Below are 19,219 nucleotides of genomic sequence, written 5' to 3'. Positions count from 1 at the left end.
AGTTCCCCCAACCTGATGGTCCTTTATTGTTTACCAGGCTGAACCTTTGATATGTATATCTGCTTTGCAATAGGGCAAAATGTGGGACTAAAAAGCCCTGGGTGCGGAGATTCAAAGAACTAAGTTACTAAAGCTAAGCTCCATCTGGCTCCCCCCAAAATGCTTTCCAAATTTATATTTAATGTCTAGTTTATTTAATTTACTCGCAGCACCTTCTCCAGATTCCTGAACCCTAGTATACAGGATAACATCCCAGCAGATGACATGATATTGTACATAAAAAAACCCTTAAAGACTTCATCAAAAATTACTAGATTTAATAAATGAATTTGGCAACTTAGCAGATACAAAATTAACACCCAGAAATCTGTGGCATTTTTATACACCAATAATGAACTCACAGAAAGAGAAACTAAAGAAACAATTCCATTTACCACTGCAACAAAAAAAATTAAGATACCTAAGAATAAACTTAACTAAGGAGGTAAAAGACCTGTACTCAGAAAACTACAGGATGTTGAAAAAAAGATACAGTAAGATATAAACAAGTGGAAGAACATAACGTGTTCATGGATTGGTAGAATTAACATCATTAAAATGCCCATACTACCTAAAGCAATCTATAGATTCAATGCAATCCCTATTAAGTTACCAACAGCATATTTCACAGACTAAGAACAAAAATTTATCTGAAATAAAAAAAAGACCCCGAATAGCCGCAGCAATCCTGAGAAGGAAGAACAAAGTTGGAGAGATCATAATACCAGTTATCAAGCTATACTACAAAGCCACTGTAATAAAAACATTCTGATACTGGTGCAAGACCAGACATATAGGCCAATGTAACAGAACAGAGAATCCAGAAATTTACCCAAGCCAGTCTTCTCAATTAATATTTGACAAAGTGGGTAAGAGCGGAGTCAAGACAGTCTCTTCAATAAATGGTGTTGGGAAAATTGGTCAGATACATGCAAATAAATGAAATTAGGCCACCAACTTACACCATACACAAAAATAAACTCAAAATGGATAAAGGACTTAAATGTAAGATGGGGAACCATAAAAATCCTAGAAGAATCCATAGGTAGCAATTTATCAGACATATCTCGTAGCAATATGTTTACTGATACATCTCCCAGGACAATGGAAACTAAGGAGAAAACAAACAAATGGGACTACATCAAGATAAAAAGCTTCTGTACCTCAAAAGAAACCATCAACAAAATAACAAGAGAGCCCACTGCATGGGAGAACATATTTGACAATATTATATCTGATAAAGGGTTAATCTCCAAAATGTATAGGGAATTTATATAACTTAACAAAAGGAAGATAAATGATACAATCAAAAATGGGCAAAGGACCTAAATAGACATTTCTCAAATGTGGACATACAGAAGGCCAAGAGGCATGTAAAAAAAATGCTCAAAATCACTAATCATCAAAGAGATGCAAATCAAAACAACAATGAAGTAGCACCTCACACCTATCAGAATGGCTATTATCAATAAATCAACTAACGACAAGTGCTGGAAAGGATGTGGAGAAAAAGGAACACTCATGCACTGCACTGCTGGTGGGAATGCAGACTAGTGCAGACTCTGTGGAAAACAGTTTGTAGTTTCCTCAAAAAACTAAAAATGAAACTCCCATTAGACCAGTAATATCACTTTTAGGAATATATCCCCAGAAATAAAACAATCAGAAAGAATATATGCACCCCTGTGTTCATAGCAGCACTATTTACAATAGCTAAGATTTGGAAACAGCCAAAGTGCCCATCAGCAGATGAGTGGATTAGAAAACAGTGGTACATCTACACAATGGAATACTAAGCAGCTGTGAAAAAGAAGAAACTCTTACCATTTGCAACAGCATGGATGGAACTGGAGAGCATTATGCTAAGTGACATAAGTTGGTCAGAGGAGGATAAATATCACTTGCTCTCACTCATTTGTGGAATATAATGAAGAACGTAAACTAATGAACCAAAATAGGAATAGAGATATAGAAGCATGAAACAGACTGTGGAATCTCAGAGGGAAGGCAGAGGAGGGTTGGCTGCGGGGGGCAGGGAGAGGGTGTGTAGAGATCATCCAAAGAACTTATATGCTTATAAGCCGGTGGGGGGGGGGGCGCGGGGGGGGGTGCTGGGGAAATGGGGTGAAGGCCTAGGCTGTGGGGGCCAGGGCAGGCTGGGAGAGGTCAATGGGGGAAAAGGGGATATATATAATTCTTTCAACAATAAAGAATAAAAAAAAATGGCAAACTGTATACGTAAGGTGCCTGGCACAGAGCACCGATAATGGCTACCATTTAATGTGGCTTACTGTGAGCCACATACTGTGCTAAATGCTTTATACATTTACAAAGATAATCTTTACAGCATTCCTATGAAGTAAAAGTTACTTTGGCCCTATTTTATAAATGTGGAAGTAAAGGATAGAGGTGTTAATTAATTTACCCTAATCTGTACAAGGTAAATGGTGAGCGCAGTATTCTAACTGGGGTCCATCTGCTTGGTTAGCTATGGTTGTGTAATAAACTACTCAAATCTCTGTGACTTTAAACAATAACCATTTTATTATCTCTCACAATTTTACGGGTTGACTGAACTGAGCAGGGTGATTCTTTGCCCTACAAGATGTCAACTCTAAGTGGTAGGGGGAAGTGCAGTGTCTGAGATGGTTCATCACAAGGCTGGCATTCAGTGCTGACTTGTCTGCTGGGAGCTCAGACAGAGCTGTCACCTGGAGAGCCTCAGCTCTCCTCTTTGCGGTGCTGCTTGCATCCTCATCATGTGGATCGGCTTTGATTAGCAGTACACACTGGGCTACAGGAAGGAGTTTTGAAAGAGGACAAGCTCCAACGTGCAGACATGTAAGATGCTCTCAGTTGTACCACACGTTAATGTCTCATTGGCCAAGGCTAGTCACATGGACAAGCCCAGAATCATGGGTTCTGGAAGGCCCATTAAGGCCACTAAAGTAGCAGTCCACTGTAATAGCCGTCACCAAATGCACTCTTTTGAGTCCTCCAAACTATCCCGGCTGTGACAAGAACTTGAGTTTCAGACATACAGTCAATTATATATTTAGTAAATTTTTATACTTTTCTGCTTCCAAATATGACATAAAATGTCAATTTTATATAAATGATTTTCAAAAAGATTTCAGTTTTATAAAAGAAAAATTCCTCTCAAAGATTTAAGTTATTTTTATGCATTTAAAAATGCCATTCTGTACTGGGTTTTTTAAGTTATAGTTCATTAGTGAATAAAATAAGGAGAAATATAGTTAGGCTTTATGCCCTATTATTATTCAAATAAAAGTGAATATAAGCAATTTTTTTCTTAGAAATATGATTAATTGTGGATTTTTAAGAAGCTTCTTTTCAAAGGAATAGCTTTCATCCCTCTATTTCTGTTAAAAATAAGATTTTTATTTCAGATATTGTAATTCTATCCTCATTTTATGTAAAATTAAAATAATTTAGTCCTAATGGTATTTATCTAGATAGGTTCCACACAGAACTTTTTGTTTAAAAGTTTTATTTCAGATATATCATTCCATATTTGTATATATGTAATTTATTTCCAAACAGAAGTATTTTATCTTAAGAACCCAAAATATTTAAACTGTTTCTTCTACTAATACTGAAATTTAGGCAGCTTTAGAAAAAGTGAATAGCTTATAGAAATATATATATACATATATATATATGTATATATATATTTCTTTACTCTTGATTCATTACTTCAAGTTAAATTAGCAAATGATTTAAAGGTAATAAATACCATTTCAAAGTTGTTTGGTGACCAATGCAAACTCTGACAATGTCATAGCTTAATATCAAGACTCTGAGAAACAATATCAGAAGATGATATCTGAACTAAATTATCCCCTTAATGGCTATAGTAATTAAGATTTTTTAAATAAAAAGAAATGAGATCAATATATAAAAGAAGTAATAAAGAAAATCAGTACTTACTTTTTGTGACAACACCTTCTAGTCGGATGATATTTGGGTGGTCAAACTGACCCATGATACTAGCTTCTCTTAGAAAATCTCTTCTTTGCCGATCCATGTGGCCACCTTTCAAAGTTTTGATGGCAACTGGGATCTCCCTTTTCCCTGGTGTCTTCAAACGCCCACTACAGACTTCTCCAAATTCTCCTTAAAATATGAACAAAAGTAGTTATTTGTTTAAACAGAATAGTTATATTCTGGAAGAGATTTTTGTTACGCAGTACCAACTTTTTTTTTTTTAATGCAACAGCTCTCAAGTGTGTCATTTTCACATGGAGAGTTCTTTCTTAAAAATTAAATGTGTAATGACAATATACTTGGTCAGCATCATTTATAATGAATAGCAGAATGCATTTTCATATGATGTTCCACAGGAACTACCATTAAAGATCCCTAATCTGCTGAGAAATTATGAATAACCCAATAGGCGATGCTAATGTAATTCTATGCAAAAGCAATCACTGCATAATGTTTCCTGTTCCTGTTCTCAATACTGATATATGGGTCAAATATCTGCTCTATTCGGGGAATTCATCAGGCATACATAGTTGAATTGATCCCACAGGCCATATGCCTTGGCTTCACTGCCATTAGAAATCAATGCTAGGGTCAATTTGTATATGAACAATTTGAAAAGACCATACTAAACTCAACTATAATAAGTCATTATACAGGGTAACTTATAAGTCACATGTTTGGAATACAGATACAGTAAGTTCAGCAGACAATGACTCTATTGGACAGATTAAATAATAGCCAAATACTTATCATGAATTCACTACATATATATCCAGTGCTAGGGTGCTCTGAATTTCAAAGTATATAACTTGGTCTCTGTTCTCAGAAGTTTATAATCTAGTAAGAGAATCTTATAAACGTAAATGAAACAACTTCAGAACATAAGAACCAATCCCTGAAAGTGCTGTATTAAATAAGAACAGTGAGAGCTGGAAGACTTCCCAGAAGAGGTGGAAGTTTTGCTGGACCTTGAATGATGGCTACCATTTGGACATTCAAGAAAAGCAGCAACATTGCAGACAGGGATTTATGAAGGGAGTGAGGGAAGTGAAGACAAAGATTCAAAGATCAGAAATAGGAAAAAGAATGATGTGGACATTGGCAGTAAGGCTACAAGGCTGATTAGAGGAGTTACTGTAGGAAAGGTCAGAGGCTTTCACAGTACAACACAATAAATTAGATAAAACTTGAAATTCAAGACTTTATATATTTAGGGCCAATTACCTGCATTTACTTAAGAGCATGATGCTTGATCCTCAGTTCATCCTATATAATAAAAGTGTAATACCTCAACCGAGCCACCTGACCAATCTTTCATCTTTATTTGTAATAATGTTTTCAATCTTTAAAAGATTTTTCTCTTGGATATAAAAAATGGCAATTGATAAAAATGTTCAACATTTTTCTATTAAGGCTCTGAACATTGAGAGAAAAAAATGTGCATATGTTGAAGTTAATGCCCAATGCATCCCAGTCTACTAAGATCCTTGACATTTCTTCTCAAATCACTCTAGTGTGTTGTAATACATATCTAGAACAAAACAAACGTTTTTCTTCTCTTTTTCTTCCATATTGCCTTAATAAATCTGTTAGTACATAGAAAGATTCAGCAGGATTTAAAAACTCTTCACCTCTTAGGACCTCACAATCCAATTGATTTTCTGTTAACTTTTCATAGTAATTCAAATAAAATGTTAGGTATAGTGAAATAAATAGAGAATCCTCTGTTGGTATTTTATCAAGACAGGCAGAGTGGTAATTTTCTTTGGTTTTCTGTTGTCTGAAATTCATGTATCTTATTAACACCAGGCAGGTGTTTTCTTTATGTAAAGCTTCTCATGATAAAGCTGTTATCACACTTATTTCAGTGACACTAAATCTGGTTGCCCAATTAACGATCTGAGACTTCTAGTGCATTCTTAAGGCAAAGTCCAACAAATTCAGTCACAGGATGTATTAAAACCCCTATCCACGGTAGGCCAGGAAGTATCAGGCATATCAGGCAGAGAGGAAAAAATATTTTAGATTAAATGTATACTTCCAGATGGTGCCAAAGACTGATCTATTATATGATTGTCCTACACTAAGAGAAGAATTATAAGAAATAACTCCTCAATAAGATCTGCTAACATTTATGTATACTGGTTAGTTCATCATTAACTCACTTACTATAGGAATGTGGTGTTAATTACTTTTTATTTTATTTTCCAAGACCTTGTCACCATCATTATTAACAAGGTAAATCACTTATACAGTGCTCATCACAAGCAAGGTCTAAAAACTAAATATATATATTTTAATCTCAACAACAAACCTCTGGGGTGGGTACCATTATTATCCTCACTTTACAGATGAGGAAACTGAGGCACATGAACTAAATAACTTGTCCACAGTGGTAGAGGTATAATTTGAACCGAGACAGTCTGGCTCCAGAGTCCTTGCCTATCCCCACTATTCTCTGCTGTCTGAGGTGTTTATCATTGTTAATTTTCTTGTTTTGGTATGTTAAATTTCCAATTGGTAACAATGGTGTCTTTAAACCAACTATTGTATAGCATTCAAGCACGTCAATTGTATATGCACAGGGCACGGAGTGATAAAACCATATATTAGACATTTTTCACTATAAAATAAAAATGGAAACCTAGCTCAAATATGTTGTCTATTAGATGGTCTGGGGGAAAAAATCACTGCAGTCTATCTAGTTTCAAACGAGTAAAGAACATTATATCTAGGATCATTGATCTGCCACTGACAGCCCACTCACTGACTAACAACCCTGGTATCTCCCTGGATGGTGGTAAACCTTTTTGGACAAGCAATTTTGTTGTATAACATGTAGAGTCATAGTAAAATATCAACTAGTATTGGGTTTTCCAGATAAAGCCTATATAATCGAACTAAAAGTGTGGGAGGATGGGGGCAGTGAGCGACGGCCACTGTGGAGAACTACCACACCACGATCCCCTGGAGGCTTTCCACAGTTGTACTCCCCATGTTCTAAGGTTCTGGTTTCCACAACCTCCAACCCCTTGAGAGTCACTGAAGCACAGAGCCTCGCTCTGGATGGTTTTTAAAAACATGCCTCCCAGGTGTAATGGGTGTTTCCTTTTCTTCACACTTGCTGCTTCCCTCCTGTGGGAGTGCTGCCCACAAGTTTCCTCCTCCCTCTCTTGTCTCCACCCCCCTTTGCCCTTCTCTATGTGGATGGCTTCTTATTATCAGTAAAGGCTACGGTCTGAGGTCCCTCTTGCAGAAAACCTTCTCTGATCAACCCATGATTTAATTTCTCAGTACCAGCAGGTCCCTCCAAATGAGAAAGAAAAAAATAGATGCTCTACAGTCAGAAGCTGGCTTTGCTCGCCTCTCAGACATCACACCCACCTTCGCAAGGTTACTCTGAGACCATGATGAAATGGGACGGAGCAAGGCCACTGCGTAATTCTGCCTGAGCACAAAGGCAAGGTCACAGTGCCAAAGTACTAAACAGTCCCTCCTCTCTTGGCTAAAATGAGTAACTGCGGATTCTTTGCCAAGTATAACCTCCTCCTTGTTTTAATGTCTCTTCCTAGATAGGATTAATTAAGATACCAGATACTGTGGTTAAAGTCTTAAAATTAAGGCCCAGTATTACATGCTGCTTTCATATCTGGGGGACCCTAGCAGGGTCTCAAATGGCCTTACCACAGATTCTCCTCCTCCTCACTCTGCTCCCCAGATAAGATCCTCTAGCCAGACAACCCTCCTTATCAAAGTGATTGGATACAGTTCATCCTTTCCCCCCAGTAGTAGTAGGTTTTACTTTCCTGCCTGCCTGTGGAATGATTCAAACAGGCCAATCACATCCTCCTAAGGGAACAAGGGCACTTCATTCCCTTGATACTATAAAGCTTGCCTTCCATAGCTCCTGGTTGTTTCCAAGTGCAACCTGTGTGTTGCCCTGTGTGGTGTCCTCCCCCTGGACTGAGAGTGTATGTAATTAATAAATATGTCAATCTCATCTGTCTAATGTACGGTGCTGTGCTCTCATCCATCTGATAACCTTATGATGAGAATGCTTCCTTTACCAATAGGTAAGGGGCTAGGAAATGAGGTGAAATGAAAACAGAGGCAATGAAAATAGATACATGATTACAGAATTGCCTTTGCTTTCTAATAGCATTTAATCTAGAGCAAACTCCTGCTTCCTAGACACTCTCCCAAATCACCCAACCAAAGCCCAAATCCTACAAAGGTTTCATCTGACACACACGATCATTCCCCATTCTGTATGATTTCCTGGCTGAACCCAGCTTCTTAAACTATAGTGTGTTCCTGGGATCTTTGGCTTGAGAGTATGAGCATAACATACAGGGTGGGGCAAAAGTAGGTTTATGGTTATATCTACTTTCAAATGCAATTATTAATAAATAAATAAGTAATTGAAAAACTGTAGTGAGTATGAGAAACAAAATTTATTCTTCTTTTATTAGAAGTAACCAAGTGCAAAACAGGCATATTTTTTTCTGAGACACTAAGTCCCTGAGCTAATAACCGTGCGGTGAATGCACGATGAGAAAGTGTTTTATCCAAACAGAGTTCATGACCTTTGTTTGTGGAACACAGCTCTTCCTCTGAGGCTGAAGGCTCAGCACAGGGGCCACACGGATTTTTAGTAATTAATTTATGTGTGCCATGGGATGAGAAAAATTGAAAATCACTGAAGTCATGAAGGCATGGCCTTGACTATCTCTATTTTATGTTGTGCCTAAACATAAAACAACTCTTTAATATTTGTTGCATGAATGAAATAAATGAATGCGGGGAAAAACCATCAACTCTAGACCCGAAATTGGGAAACCTGTGAGTATAGGTATAGGTTGGAGAATTTTCCAATATGCTAACTTTTTTAAAATTTTCTTTCTTTATGAGCATAGTCTTTTTTTTTATTTATGAGCAGAGTCTCATTTGCTTTCCTTTCATTGTGTACAGTTAAAAGATGCTTCAATATCTTCTGTATTCATTTCTTTTAAAAAAACTTAACTATGCACAATCTATTTTCCTTCCTGAGTGTAAAGGCAACAAGGAAAATATTTTTAAGTATCATGTAAAGAAAAAGTTAAAAAACGAGATATAGTAGAAAAACGTATAACAGATTTTTAATTCAGTACTATCGGGATCTATTTGTCTCTTGAGGTATTAAGGCAAATTCCATCATTATTAATATTATCAGAAGGGTCACACACCCAATTTTACTCTCTATCATTCAAGGATGAAATACCAGAATCCTTATGACTAATTCTGTCTGATTTCTTCCTGATGCATAGCATAGCTTCTACAAATGAAAGAGAACAATGTTTTTTAGAGAACTTACAATCTCACATCTTTTGAAATGATATTTGAATGCTTCTGATTCAACTTCACAGAAAGCTTTAACATGATGCAGGATTTCTCATGTTTAACAAGGCTTGTCAGTAGGAGGATTAGACTAAGAGCTAAAAGAGGAGAGGATCTTAGAGGTTAGGGCTTCTCTTTCTAGCTTCATTACTATTTTGTTTTGTGGCATTACAGCAGTGGTTCTCAACCGTGGCTGCACATTAGTATCACCTGGGAATCTTTTTAAAATCCTGATTTCTGGGCCTCATCCTCCAGAAATTCTGTTTCTCTGTTACTAATGTGCAGCCAAGGTTGAGAACCACTGCATTAGAGGAAGTCACAGTACATTTCCCTGCTTTAGTATCATAGTGGGTGAGTTAAATACTGTACCTACCACCCACCTATTTCTTAAGAGATAAAGATTAATGAGCCCACGCCATCTTGAAGGGGAGAGCTGCTTCTTCTAGGAACTCCTCAGCACCACTACCCAGACTGGCCTTGGACCCTGCAGCCCCTCCAGCCAAAATCCTGCTGCCCTACCCGCAGACATCCACCTCCAAGGGTACACAGCTCCCACAGCAGTATATACAACTTCCCTCTCCTCAGCTGCCGACTTCTGGACACCTCAGTTGCGCCTTCCCATGGTGCAGGCTTTGTGAGCCTACCACCCCACAGGCTGCTCTTGTGTGCTGCTGTGAGCCCCTGCTGGGTGCGCTCTTATCCAAATAAGGTACATGGCCCTGGCAGTAGAAAATCTGAATTCCCCCTTCTGGCTGCCTGCTCACAGACACTGTGGTTGCGCGGCTTCAGCATAAGGGCCCTCTCAGTGTGTGAGTGTGCCACTCTGGCAAAGGGCCCCCGCTGCCTCTGGGAGCCGTCACTGGGCACGTGTGAATCCAACCAAGGGTGCAAGGCCCCAGCAGCAAAAACTGAGTCTTCGCACTCCACAACAGCCTACCTCTGGACACCACAGTCATGCTTTTACGGTGCATAGGCATCCTGAGCCCACCACTCTAAAGGTGGCTCTTGGGTGCCTCTATGAGCCCCCACTCGGTGTGCTTGTACCCAAACAAGGGTGCACAGCCCTGGCAGTAGAAATTCAGACTTCCCCCTTCCCAGCTGCCTACCCACAGACACTGTGGTCATGTGGTTTCATAACGCAGGCTCGCTGAGGCCACTGCCCCAGTAGGTGAACCCTGGGTGCCTCTGTTAGCTGCCACTCAGTGCACTCGTATCCAACCAAGGATGCAAGGCCCTGGCAGCAGAAGCTCGGACTTCCCCCTCCTCAGCTACTGACCTCCAATCACTGTAGTTGCACCAATCCAGCACACAAGTCTCCTGAGCCCACTGCCCCAGCAGGTGGCCCCTGGGTGCTTCGCTGAGCTGCCACAAGGCATAACCCTGGCTGCTAGGATCCAGTCCCTGTGGTAGCACCACTCCCGTGTGTGGGCCCCATGAGCTCACTGCCCCAGCCTACAGCTCCTGGGTCCCTCTGTGAGCTGCCACTGGCTGGGCATGTGCCTCTCCAACCAAGGGTGCACGGCTCCCTCAGCAGAAACTGGGACATTCCCCTCCTGGCTACCTACCTCTGGACAGCATGGTGAGTTATTGAGGACTTGCTTCCCTGGACAAGGTCACATTGTTTCAGCCACAGTCTCCAAGATTCTCAATTCCCCAGCTGCTTGATCCTGAACCCCCTCGTGATTCAGAGAGGAAAATCACTTTGGCAAGAGTCCCCCTGCCTCAACCCCAGACTATGAGACACCTGCTCCCCACTGTCATGGGCTCTGGGACCCTCATAGTGAGTTGCAGAGTGACGCTAATCCAGCAAGAGTCACACTACACCAGCCAAAGTCACCCTACCTGAAACTCAGGCCCTGAGACTCCTTCCTCACAGGCCGTGGACTCTGGGAACTTACAGTGAGCACATACCAGTGATACCTCAGACAGCCTTTTCCACCTGAGCCAGAACCACGATCACATCCAAAACAGTTTGCAAAGTGAAGCTGGGGGTGAGTCACATTGCCAATCTGAGACAAGAATTCGTCCATGAATAAGAAACTAATATTAAAGATCCAACTACATCAAGAGAACCCAAATAGCTCAAGTAGGGAGCTCCATTACATAATCAAGCCCAGGCGACCTGAGAGATTGCACCAGTAGTACCACCCCCAAAAGAACCTGGGTAGCAATGCAGTTGGATCTTGGACACAGAAACAATTAAAATGTTACAGCAAAAAAAGGGAGACAAAAAAAATCCCCAAAAGAAAGAACAAGAGGATCACCAGAAAGGGAATTGAATGAAATGGAGGCAAGTAACATGTCAGAGAAAGAATTCAGAATAAGGATGCTCAAATGGCTGGATGACAAATACACACCACTCAAGGAGAATTACAATGAGCTGAATGAGAATGTCAACAACATGAAAAGGAACCAGGAGGAAATGAAGAATGACATAGCTGCAATAAAGAGCACAATGGAAGGTTTGAGCAGTAGATCCGCATCAGCAAATTAGAAGACAAGGTAGTAAAAAACACACAATTACAGCGACAACTGGAAAGAAAACTTAAAAAGCAGGAGGAGAGCCTAAGGGAGCTTTGGGACAACACAAAACAAAACAACATCTGCATAATAGGGGTACCAGAGGGAGAGGAAGAGAAGCAATGAATAGAAAATCTGTTTGAAGAAATAATGACAGAAAACTTCTTGATGTTGGCAAGAAAAAAACCCACACAAGTCCAAGAAGCACACAGAGTCCCAAACAAGATGAACCCCAAAAGACCAACAACAAGACACATCATAATTAAAATGGCAAACTTCAACAACAAAGTTAGAATCTTAAAGGCTGCTAGAGAGAGACAGAAAGTTACCTACAAGGGAATTCCCATTAGAATATCAACTATTTCTCAACACAAACACACCAAGCCATAAGAGAATGGGATGAAATATACAAAGTGATGCAAAGCAAGGGACTGAATCCAAGAATACTATACCCAGCAAGGCTATCATTCAAAATTGAAGGTGGAATCAGGAGCTTCACAGACAAAAAAGGGCTAAGAGAGTTTATTACCACCAAGCCAGAAATGCAAGAAATGCTAATGGGACAGCTGTAAAAAGAAGAAACAGAAAGTCGAGAAGGAACACAAATAATAAAGAATAAAAATGGCAACAAACAAGTACTTATCAATAATAACCTTAAACGTAAATGGATTAAATGCTCCTATCAAAAGACATAGGGTAGCTGAATGGATAAGAAAACATGATCCATATATTTGCTGTCTGCAAGAGACCCACCTCAGAAGAAAGGACTCACACAGACTGACAGTGAAGGGATAGAACATTTTTTTTCCAGACACATGGACATGAGAAAGAAGCTGGGGTTGCAATACTTATATCTAACAAAATAGACCTCAAAGTAAAGGCAATAACAAGAGGTAAGGAAGGCCACTTCATAATACTAAAGGGAGCAATTCAATAAGAGGATATAACTCTGGTAAACATATATGCACCCAATACAGAAGCCCCCAAATACATAAAACAACTTCTCGAAGATATCAAGGGAGAGATCAACAGCAATACAGTCATAGTAGGAGACTTTAATACCCCATTAACACCACTGGACAAATACTCTAGACAAAAAATCAGCAAAGAAACAGCAATCCTAAATGACTCACTAGATCAGATGGACTTAATTAACATCTTCAGAACATTTTACCCCAAAGCTACAGAATATACATTCTTCTCAATGCACATGGGACATTTTCAAAGATAGACCACATATTAGGACACAGGCAAATTCTCTTCAAATTCAAGAATATAGAAATCATAACAAGCATCTTCTCAGATCAATGGCATAAAATTAGAAATTAACTACAATAAAAAAAAAATCAAACACCTGGAGGCTAAATAGCATGCTATTAAACAATGATCAGTTCACCAAAGAGATCATAGAAGTAATAAAAAGCATCCTGGAAACAAATGACAATGAAACCACAACAATCCAAATCTATGGGACACAATGAAAGCAGCCCTGAGAGGGAAGTTCATAGCTCTACAGGACTACCTCAAAAAACAAGAAAAAATGGTAATAAATTGTCTAACCTTGCAACTTAAAGAATTAGAAAGAGAGCAACAAGAAAATCCCACATTAACCAGCAGAAATTAACAAAGATCAGAGCAGAAATAAATGACATAGAGAACAAAACAAACAAACAAAAACAAACAAACAAAAACAAACAAACAAACAAACAAAAATAACAACAACAAAAAACAATACAAAAGATCAATGAAACCAAGAACTGGCTCTTGGAAAGGATAAACAAGATTGATGAACCTCTAGCCAGGCTCACCAAGACACAAAGAGAGAGGACCCAAATAAACAAAATAAGAAATGAAAGAGATGATATAACAACTGACTTCATAGATATACAAAGCATTGTAAAAAAATACAACAAACACTCTACTCCAACACTCTGGACAACCTCGATGAAATGGACATATTCCTAGAAAAATACAATCTTCAAAAACTCAATCAGGAAGAATAAAAAAAAACCTGAATAGGCTGATAACTACTGATGAAATTGAAACAGTAATCAAAAAGCTCCCATCAAACAAAAGCCCTGGACTGGATGGTGTTACAGGGGAGTTTTACCACACATTCAAAGAAGAACTAAAACCAATCCTTCTCAGACTATTCCAAATAAATCAAGAGGAAGGCACACTTCTAAGCTATGTCTATGAATCCAGCATTACCCTAATCCCAAAACCAGATAAATACACTACAAAGAAAGGGAATTACAGGCCAATATCCCTAATGAACACAGATGCTAAAATCCTCAACAAAATTAAAGCAAACCGGATCCAGCATTACATTAGAAAGATCATAGACCATGACCAAGTGGGATTTATTCCAGGGATGCAAGGCTGATACAATATGTGCAAATCAATAAGTGTGATATATTACATAAACAAATCCAGAGACAAAAATCACATAATCGTATCAATTGATACAGAAAAGGCATTTGACAAAGTCCAACACCCTTTTCTGACAAAAACACTCAGCAAAGTGGGATTAGAGGGATCATACCTCAACATAATAAAAGCCTTATATGAAAAACCTACAGCCAACATCATACTCAATGGGCAAAAACTAAAACCATTTCCCCTAAGAACAGGAAGAAGACAAGGATGCCCACTCCCATCACTCCTGTTCGACATAGTACTAGAAGTGTTAGCCACAGCAATCAGACAAGAAGAAGAAATGAAAGGTATCCAAATTGGAAAAGAAGAAGTAAAATTATCCTTATTCACAGATGACATGATACTATACATAGAAAACCCTAAAGACTTCATCAAAAAATTGTTAGATTTAATAAATGAATTTGACAATGTAGGAGGATACAAAATTAATGTCAAGACATCTATAACATTTTTATACACCAATAGTGAACTTACAGAAAGAGAGATTAAAAAAAAATCCCATTTACCATTGCACCAAAAAAATTAAGATACCTAGGAATAAACTTAACTAAGGAGGTAAAAGACCTCTACTCAGAAAATTACAGGACACTGAAAAAGGAGATAGAGGAAGACATAAACAGATGGAAGAACATACCGTGTTCATGGATTGGTAGAATCAACATAATTAAAATGTTCATACTACCCAAAGCACTCTATAGATTCAATTCCCTCCCTATTAAAATACCAACGGCTTATTTCACAGACCTAGAATGAACTCTCCAAAAATTCATCTGGATTAAAAAAAGACCCTGAATAGCTGCCGCAATCCTGAGAAAGAAGAACAAAGTAGGAGGGATCTCAATACCAGATATCAGGCTGTATTACAAAGCCACTGTTCTCAAAACTGCCTGGTACTGGCACAAGAACAGACATATAGATCAATGGAATAGAATAGAAAACCCAGAAATCGATCCAAACTACTATGCTCAATTAATATTTGACAAAGGAGGCAAGAACATACAATGGAGTTAAAACAGTCTATTCAATAAATGGTGTTGGGAAAATTGGACAGCTACATGCAAAAAAAAAGAAAATGAAACTAGACCACCAACTTACACCATACACAAAAATAAACTCAAAATGGATAAAGGACTTCAACATAAGACGGGAAACCATAAAAATCTTAGAGTAATTTATAGGCAACAAAATAGCAGGCCTATGCCAAAGTAATTATCTTCACCAATACAGCTCCTAGGGCAATGGAAACTAAAGAGAAAGTAAACAAAGGGGACTACATAAAAATAAAAAGCTTCTTCACAGCAAAAGAAACCATCAACAAAACAACAAGAATTCCCATTGCATGGGAGAACATATTTCTCCATTGTTATCACCAATAAGGGTTTAATCTCCAACATTTACAGGGAACTCATACAACTTAACAAAAGGAAGATAAACAATCCAATCAAAAAATGGACAATGGACCTAAATAGATACTTTTTGAAAGAGAACATACTAGTAAGGAAGCCCAAGAGACATATGAAAACATGCCCAAAGTCACTAATCATCAGAGAGATGCAAATCAAAACAACAATGAGAAACCATCTCACACCTGTCAGAATGGCTATCATCAACAAATCAACAAACGACAAGTGTCGGAGAGGATGCGGAGAAAAAGGAACCCTCCTGCACTGCTGGTGGGAATGCAGACTGGTGCAGCCACTGTGGAGAACAGTATGGAGCTTTCTCAAAAAACTAAAAATGGAACTCTCATTTGACCCAGTGAACCCACTTCTAGGAATATATCCCAAGAAACTAGAAACACCAACCAGAAAGGATATATGCACCCCTATGTTCATAGCAGCACAATTCACCATAGCTAAGATGTGGAAACAGCATAAGTGCCCATCAGCAGATGAGTGCATTAAAAAACTGTGGTATTTCTACACAACGGAATATGATGCTACTGTAAAAAGGAAGGATCTCCTACCATTTGCAACAGCATGGGTGGAACTGGAGAGCATTATGCTAAGCAAAATAAGTCAGTCAGAGAGAAAAATATCACATGATCTCACACATTTGTGGATTATAATGAACAACATAAACTGATGAACAAAAATAAATCCAGAGACAGAGAAGCATTGATCAGATGCTCAAACCTTAGAAGGAAGGTAGGGGAGGGTAGGGGTAACGGGGAGAGATTAACCAAAGGACTTGTATGCATGCATATAAGCTTAACCAATGGACACAGACACCAGGGGATGAAGGCATGAATGGGGGTAGGGGCAATGGGGTGGATAAGGACACATAGGTAATACCTTAATAAATAAATAAAAAAGAGATGAAGATTAATGTACATATATTTGCAAAGCTTTTTGAGTCTTAGAAAAGTTTCATGTAACCACGTAACCACTGAGTCATTAACAAATATATTGATACCACAGATCACATGTTAAATATGTAATTTACCCTTCATTTCTAGGTTCTCAACGTCTAGGCTAGGAAGCAGGATTTCTTTAAGACCTGATAATGAGTTTTTAACATCTTTATCAAAAGATGGGTAAAGGTTTCTTCAGTTAGTGAGCTAAGTAACATATTGTTCACTCCCCCCCTCCCCCCCCATGCCATATTCCAAATATTAAACAGCTTCTTCCTTTTGGGCAAGTATTCACTCTCTTTTGTTAAAACACATTTTCCAATACAACATTGTCCTCAAGGAAGTTAAAATATCCTCTACATGTTATTTCATAAAGTCCAGCATATTACTGACTTATTGAATACTCTTATTTGTAGTATTTTGACTTTTCAAATTCACTGGTACTTGTTCCTCTAGGACACTTTTAAACTCAGTGTCTCAGCCCCTACCAGATGGCCTCTCAGACCACCTGCTTTCTTGCCTCAGGGCATAGTGAAAGAGCTCCTCTTTAGACTAAAAATATTTACAATTCAAAATTCTCCCGATGCTCTGTCAAAATTGATTCTCTGCCATCAGGGGAATCACATTAGAAATAAAATCTAATTAAAAAAATCTTTCTGACCCAGAAAAACTTACTCAATGTCTTTGCATCTCAGTTTCCTTGCCTATAAAACATAATTCTCGATTTTGCAGTTACAGGAAGAAAAGTACCTAGCCCTGCTTCTGCTAACTCCTGTTACTGTTACTCGAATGTCCACTTGCTCTTTGGCCAACACCCCCGCACACTCCACTCACACCCTGCAAAATACTCTTAGGACCGGTTCAACCTTCTGCCAGTCTCTCCTCCCCAAGTAAGCCATTGAGCATTCAGTACTGGATAGTAGTGTTACCAGAAATGTATGTTTCTTTGCTCAGCTATATCCCCTTTCAGTATACATACTATCTCAGGGTAATGTCTTTCACTACCACCAACTACTTCACTGTCTTTAAACTGTTAAGTTCCAAATCTACACTTGTAGTTCAAACTCTCTCTTGAAATCCAGACTTCTCATCATCTTCTGTGTTAGTCAGCTTGGGCTGCTGTGAAAAAATACCATTAACTGGGTGGCTTAAACAATAGGATTTTAATCTATCACTGTTCTGAGGGTGCCAGCTGATTCAGTTCCTGGTTAGCGCCCTCTTCCTGGCTTGCAGACAGCACCTTCTCACTGTGTCCTCACATAGCCTTTCCTTGGTGAGGCCATGGTGGTGGTGGTAGTGGGGGGTGGGGGTGGGGGGCGGGGGGGGGAAGGGAGAGAGAGAGGTCCTTCTTCCCCTACATAAAGCCACCCATCCTATCAGGTTAGGACCCCACCCTATGATTTCACTTAACCTTAATTAAACCTGGAGGCCTTATTTCCAAATACAGTCACATTGGGTGTTAAGGCTCTAACATGTGAATTTGGTGGGGAGGGGCACAATTCAGTCCATCTCCTCTCTTAAAACTGACTTTCCCATCTCTATTTCTTAATTTATTTAGCAGCTTTAATTGAATATTGATTCTCTAAAGATGTTCACATTCTAGTGCACAAAATATGCAAATAAGTTATCTTTTACAGGCATATATAGGTGCGATTGCAGGTCCAATTCCTAACTACTGTAATAAAGCCGGTTGTCATCTTTTTGCTAGTGGAGGGTCTTACCTTCGGTTTGCAAGAAGCACAGCACCTGTGACGTGCAATAAAGCGAAGAGCAATAAAATGAGGTGTGCCTGTAAGTGAACAGACTTCCCAGCTGTACTGAGTTAATGATCTTGACATGTGAGTGTCCTGGTGGGCCCTATGAAATCACAAGGGTTCTTATGAAAGAAAGGTGTGAGGGACAGAGAAGGCCATGGGATGATGGAAGCACAGGTAGGAGAGAGAGATTTGAAGATGCATCCTGCTGGCTTTGAACATGGAGAAGGTGACGCGAGCCAGGGAATGCAGGCAGCCCTTAGAAGCTGGAAAAATCAAGGAAAGAGAATCTTCCCTGAAGTGCCGGGATGAATCAGTACTGTCAACACCCCGACTGTAACCACTGAGACTGGGTTTGGATTCCTGACTTCCAGAGCTGTAAAACAATTAATTAGTTGTGTGTTTGTAAGCCACTAATCTGTGATAGTGCACAATGACTCTTAACATGGGGCTTGGGACAGAGTGAGTTTTCAAAGGTTAGTTTCCATTTTAGGCTGGATAATACTCTCCCTCCCTTTAAACATAATTTCTTATTAATCTCCAATGTGACCCTTTTACATTGTTCTATGAAGAGCACTTCTCATACTAGTTGAGAGTTACTGTTCATTTATTTCTCCCACTACATTGTGGAAAGTTTGAGCACAGGGATTTCATCTTAGTTTTAATCCCCAGTGTCTATCACAGTGAACACCATGGTAACTAACGTTTACTGAATGCCTGACTGTGCAGA

At 39.0% G+C, this 19,219-nt stretch overlaps 1 protein-coding gene across 1 annotated transcript in view; it reads right to left on the bottom strand.

Annotated features, from left to right (window-relative positions):
- The window catches only part of EPHA6 (EPH receptor A6), a 955,281-nt gene that overhangs the window by 252,725 nt on the left and 683,337 nt on the right, over positions 1 to 19,219 (bottom strand). Inside the window, exon 11 of the mRNA XM_036349135.1 lies at positions 3,991 to 4,176. Within this exon, the coding sequence (XP_036205028.1) occupies positions 3,991 to 4,176 (186 nt within the window). The remainder of the gene's footprint in view (positions 1 to 3,990; positions 4,177 to 19,219) is intronic.

Source organism: Myotis myotis, unplaced genomic scaffold (assembly GCF_014108235.1).
Source record: "Myotis myotis isolate mMyoMyo1 unplaced genomic scaffold, mMyoMyo1.p scaffold_m19_p_2, whole genome shotgun sequence".
Classification (NCBI taxonomy): domain Eukaryota; kingdom Metazoa; phylum Chordata; class Mammalia; order Chiroptera; family Vespertilionidae; genus Myotis; species Myotis myotis.
This window is presented reverse-complemented; position numbering and strand designations above follow the sequence as displayed.